The sequence below is a fragment of the Strongylocentrotus purpuratus genome, unplaced genomic scaffold (genome assembly GCF_000002235.5).
Source record: "Strongylocentrotus purpuratus isolate Spur 01 unplaced genomic scaffold, Spur_5.0 spur5_contig_854, whole genome shotgun sequence".
In the NCBI taxonomy this organism is placed as follows: Eukaryota; Metazoa; Echinodermata; class Echinoidea; order Camarodonta; family Strongylocentrotidae; genus Strongylocentrotus; species Strongylocentrotus purpuratus.
In genome coordinates this window covers 186501-192500 of record NW_022145562.1, presented here as the reverse complement: position 1 = coordinate 192500, position 6000 = coordinate 186501, and the positions used below count along the sequence as shown (strand labels likewise).

Below are 6000 nucleotides of genomic sequence, written 5' to 3'. Positions count from 1 at the left end.
ATTGATAATATACATCGGTAAAGTCAAATATGAAATAAAACAAAATAACAGAAAAAAAGATAAACCACACACACAGTCGTTAGTACTTGCCTATGAGTTTTGCAAAAGGGCAATTCAAAAAAAAAAAAAATTAAAAATGAGAGAGAAAAGTTTTACCTTCCCCTGCCGAACCTATACGGACAGAATGACACATGATCAAGTTCACACAAACATATAACATCAACATCACTGTTACATTAATGGCAGTGGGTGCATTACAATAACATTGTAATTGTGTATGAGTACGGTTATGTGAGCTACTGTTAAGAATTATTTGCAATACTACATTATATTTCATTGATTATAGAAGTATAAACATGTAAATGTAGAATGTCATATTACAGCTCTGAAGCAAAAAGCTATCACTCTTTTGTTAACAACGACAAAAATTGAAGTGGTACTGAAAGTTTTTTTAAAAGCTGTTACCTGGTTAATACAATTAGAAAGAACATTTCATGACATTTCAGTGACAAACAGACAAATAACATTTGCTAGGAGTGCGTACTACTTTGGGGTGCAAACAAGGACAGAATGACGAAAGTTAATTGCTAAAAACACAATTTCATTTTGTGAAATGGTACCCAGGTCGAAAATCCCATAGAGACCAATAGAAACCATTAGAAAAATTCTATTGGTCTCTTATGGTTTCTGTTGGAGTCTATCCGTTTCTGTTGGACCCATAGAATTGAATCCAATAGAGACCATTCAAACCATCAGAAACCAATAGAAACCAATAGCACCCATAGAAACCAATAGAAATAGAAACCAATAGGACCAATAGAAACCAATAGGACCAATAGGACCAATAGAAACCAATAAGACCAATAGATGTATGTTTATTATATAGAATAATACAAGCCTTCAGTTAAACTAAAGGATATTCTCAAACTCACTTCAAGTGATCTTTGTGATGGAGTTAATGCAATTGAGATTAGAATATACCTTTTTGGTGGACAGTTGCTAAAATCGAATTTTGATTTATCATTATTGATTTACCAATATAAGCCATTGGTCTATTGGTTTCAATAGGGAATTCAGAACATGGGACCATTAGAAACCCATATAAAGATCTCTAATGGACCAACAGGAACCCATAGAAAATATCTAATGGACCAACAGAAACCCATCATAGAAGAAAATATCTAATGGACCAACAGAAACCCATAGAAGACGTGGGTGGATGTTGGTCCAATAAAAGCTTTCTGTTGGTCCATCAGCAATTCATCTCGTTGGCTTTGTTTTCTTTATAATAAATCCCATTACCTCATCACCAACAGACATATAGGGATATGTTTGTCTGTCTAATTAATTCTTCCTAGAGTATGGAGACAAGATGAAAGATACCTTTATCTCTCTTCATCACCTTCATTTTATTGGTCTCAGCTATCACCTGAGAGGACATTAAAACCAATTAAGTTTGGAGGATACACCCTGCTAAGATCTCAACAACTCTTCCTAACAGTCACATGACCACATGTCATCCCGAGGACTGTGGGAAGGACCGGTAGGAGTCGTCTGGCTTCGTGTGATTCTATAAATTCTTCACATTTCTGACCAAGTTTTTTTCTCCCTTCGCTCATCTCGTAAGAATGCTGGTGAACTCTAAACACACACTAACATACCATCTGTGATGCGAGCACTCTACCTTCCATTTGCATCATAATACATCATCCACATTTCAACTGATTTGTTTATTTAATAACTCCCAAGAATTCTCTATGTATGAAGGGATTGTTACATCGCATTAAGACAGATAGATTCTTACTAAAAACAAACATGAAAGCTTAAACTTGGAACATCTCTGACAGAACTTCCAAATTCCAATGAAAATGAAGATTGAACTGTATGTGCTCTTGAGGGTTGTTTAACTAGAGGATAATGTTGAAACAAGAGAAGTACAATATACAGATGGAATTTATTAAGATCACTCAGTTTTAACATTGCTCAAATTTAGTTCACGAACTTGGAACTGACTTTACAAAAATTGTCCTATCATTTTCATCCTATCAAGACTTACAATGAAATGAAAGATAATGAAAAACTATTCAATTGTTATAATTTTACAAAAGATTTTCCCCTGTACATATAAGGTACCTTAGGGAAATGTAGTGAATAGTACCACTACTAAGATATCCTTCTCCAGCCAGGCTAACATTGTCAGTATTAATACTGCTCTTCCTCAGGGACCTGCAATTGCCCTGGTATTAGTCTGGATACCATGATAGCACACTGAAGCATTCATGGAAGTTTCTTCCTACCAGGTTCTCATTTACTACACCTGGGTGGAGGGTGGCAAATGTGGTATGGATTTGTGTCGTTCAAGGTGGATTATCCACTAGACCATGACACCTGGGCCCAGTCTTATAAGGAGTTGCAATTCATTTGGATCAATCACAATTAAGTCCTCTGATCGATCGCAAATTTGTAGTCTCCTATCTCTTATGTACATAGTTGTGATTGCAATCGCAAATAAGTTGCAATTAATATCAACTCTTAAGACTGAGCCCTGGACAACACCTGGTGGCAGTAGTAGTCTGGTGGTAGTACGTGTTTCCCCTCTCATATCACCGTAAGAAAATACTATTTAAAGATTTTTTACAGAGACTTATAATTAGACTGTGCATCTGCAATTATCTTAACATACCAGAACAAAGTATACATAATATCACTCATAACAGGATACTGGTATATATTAGTATAATATTTTACTGGCAGAGGATAACTGTTCATCGGATTCCAGATAGTCAATATATCTTTGGTAGAGGATGAGAAACCTAAAGGTCTATAAACCCTTGTCAAACCAACATACTCATCCAGAAGATGAGTGTGCTTGAAACACCGAGCATGAGTGGCCCCTTATATCAGAGCCACAAATCACTCTCAACAAATAAATAATGTAACTGCAAGCTCCACTCAGATCTATCTTCACCTTTGAAGTCTTCAAAGATTAAAGGATGATAGAGGTTCTGAATATCAGACTACCGCTGGGACAGTATATTGTTGAGAACAAAATAGGATGGGTGTAGGGAAAGTATTAGGTTGTTAAAGAGTAATTGGCAAAGGATATGGGGAAGACACTTGGGATTGTGATTGGTAAATGACTGGTAGAGATAGAGTGTGGGAGTGGTGGAGGAATGGTGGAAGAGTGGTGGAGGAGTGATGGAGGATTGGTGGAGGAATAGTAGAGGACTGGTGGAAGAATGGTGGAGGAATTGTAGACAACTGGTGGAGGAATGGTGGAGGAATGGCGGAGGAATGGAAGACGACTGGTGGAGGAATGGAAGAAGACTGGTGGAGGAATGGTGGAGGAATGGTGGAGGAATGGTAGACGAATGGTGGAGGAATGATAGACGACCGGTGGAGGAATGGTGGAGGAATGGTGGAGGAATGGTGGAGGAATGGTGGAGGAATGGTGGAGGAATTATGGAGGATTGGTAGAGGAATGGACTTTTAGAGATTGAGGGACTGCTAGAAAATTGTTCAAGGATGGGAATATGATTAATAAAGGATTGATAGAGGACTTCTTTAAGGACCGTTACATAATTGGTAATTGATTTGTGAAGGATGAGCAAAGGACTGGTAAAAGATTTGTAGAGCACCAATATATTAGTCTCCTTTCAATCTTGTGGAGACCGTCCTGTGAAAGTGTGTCCAAGATCCTTTGATGATCTATGAGATCTGTAAAAGAAAAAGAAGATTGATGTAAGATCGGTACTTACCAGGCTTTATTAATTCTCCACATGCTTGGCAGTTCTTGGCCAAGTTCTTCTCATAACATTGGAGGCAGCAGAGTTGTCCATCCCAGTTACCGAAGGCCTTGTCTGCAAGAGACGCCTTGCACATAGAACATGTGTAGCGGGCTTCAAAGCATGTCTCATGGTAATGCTTTGACTTGAAAATAAGATCCTATAATCAAAACATAAGATAAGAAATCACCAATCAATTGTTAACAGCAAATTCATAAATTGAAAAAAATGTGCAATTAGAAGGTACTACCGGTATATGAAGAATATATGCATTTATATTTTTAAAGGTTTCAACATAATAATCAGAGATTTGGTTGAATAAAATCGATTCCATTGATCATCCACTACTAACTTTCAACTCTGGTATATAGGTGGTTTTAATAAAGGCTGACAGGTCGAGATAGAGAGAAACAGATGACTTAAATTTTGAGGAAAATGAAAGGGTGAAAAGTTATGAAGTTTAACACTTGTGGTTGTTCAATTAAACACACAACAATTATGTCCTAGTTTAATTTATAATTTTGATGGAAAATGTTATATGGCTCTACAATTTCTTTTTTTTTTAATGACTTTTTATTTGATATTACCTTGCTATCGTGTCCTATCTTCTGGTTACACTCAGCGCATTCATTAGCAAAGTTGTCATCATAGCAAGCCACACAGAACGGTTTCTCTTCTTTTAAGATGTAACTCTGTCCACTCAAAGCTTTGTCACACTGCTGGCAGCAGAAGTGACCGCTGTGGAAGTTTTCATCCATGGCTCTCACGTACTCTCCAGTGAAAATCAGCTGAAATGGAAACAAAATAGAAGAAATTAATCTATTAAATGAAGATCAGTCTGGTATTGATATAAAGATTGGTGCTCATGCATGTGCACACTTGATGTTTAATCCACTATGAGAGAAATTACTAAACCTTGCAGCTTAGTGGTTCCTTACTTTATTTATACTACTGTGGTAAAAAAAAAATTCAAGTGTAAAAAATATATGATTAATTGTAATCAACATGCATAATTGATGATGAGTTATGTATGTCATGAGTGCTCGAACTCTTTCATCAACATTCAATGACAATGAATCACTGATAAACAAACCATTAAAACATTTCAAGTTCAAATCAGACACTATTATGCCATCATCATATCATCATCATCCACAACTACAAGGACATCAATATCATCAATATAAACATCATCACTGCCATCAGCATTATCATCAACATCATTTCCACTCTTATATTTACTGCCATTATGATGAACATCAACATGAGCAGCACTATAAGCGTTATGCTATTGTACATCATATTATATCCATTATTCAACTCAACATAGGACATAATTTTGTTCCTTGATAAAAGTTTGAATGGTGTAGGAGAAGAGAGAATAGACAATGGTTTATTTGAAATAAATATAGTGTCTTTGCACTGTCTGTATTAACAAACAATCCTTAGAGTAACATGAATAACAGTTGTAAAAACTTGATCAGTCAAAACATACACCCACACACAATGGTATGTTGAGATAGATTCAAGTTGCGTTACGATTCATGAAGGTATGGTATGAATGTCAGGAATCTAGCAAGCTTCTCTTCAAATCCCGCACATTCATTAAACCCCAATCAAAGAAATGTATGTCTGTTAGCTTACAACATTGCCCCTGCAGAGTGTATACCAATACTGTACATTCATGTGTGTCAGGAAACATGATGACATACTAATCTTAAAGGTAGTGTGTCCCTTTTGCAGGCTGAAATATAAACTTGTGTAAATCCTATTGTAAACAAGAGATAATACCAACTAAAAACTCCCTTGAAAAGATTTGAACAGGTAATTGCCTTCATGTGGAATTATATATAAACCGTTTAGAATTTTTGCAAAGCGTTTAGAAAATTATGCGTAGAAAATAGTCTGATTTTCAGACCCTTGTACCGTATGGTTGTACGTTTTGTGCTGCGCAAAGGTTCGATCAGTTTTAATTTTGACCATAAAAGAAGTGGGTTATTGATGTGTACAAACGCTCACCCTTTACAGCTCATTTTATGTATGTTATTACCAAAGAAAAAAAGAAGTCAGTCAGTCACTCTATAGTGTCTGACAGTGAAGTCTAGAAAGTAAATGGGTTTCCTTGCATAATTTGTATACTAGGACACTGCTAACGCTTTAATTTAACACATAGGACATACCTGACATATTCATAATTCCTACCAAGTTCTACGGA

General features: G+C 36.2%; 1 protein-coding gene across 1 annotated transcript in view; it reads right to left on the bottom strand.

The window, feature by feature from the left end:
* LOC762640 (prickle planar cell polarity protein 3-B-like) overlaps nucleotides 1-6000 on the bottom strand; it is a 55363-nt gene that overhangs the window by 12370 nt on the left and 36993 nt on the right. The window contains exons 6-7 of the mRNA XM_030995817.1: nucleotides 4373-4573; nucleotides 3759-3945 (exon numbers count right to left, since the gene is read on the bottom strand). Of these exons, the coding sequence (XP_030851677.1) occupies nucleotides 3759-3945; nucleotides 4373-4573 (388 nt within the window). The remainder of the gene's footprint in view (nucleotides 1-3758; nucleotides 3946-4372; nucleotides 4574-6000) is intronic.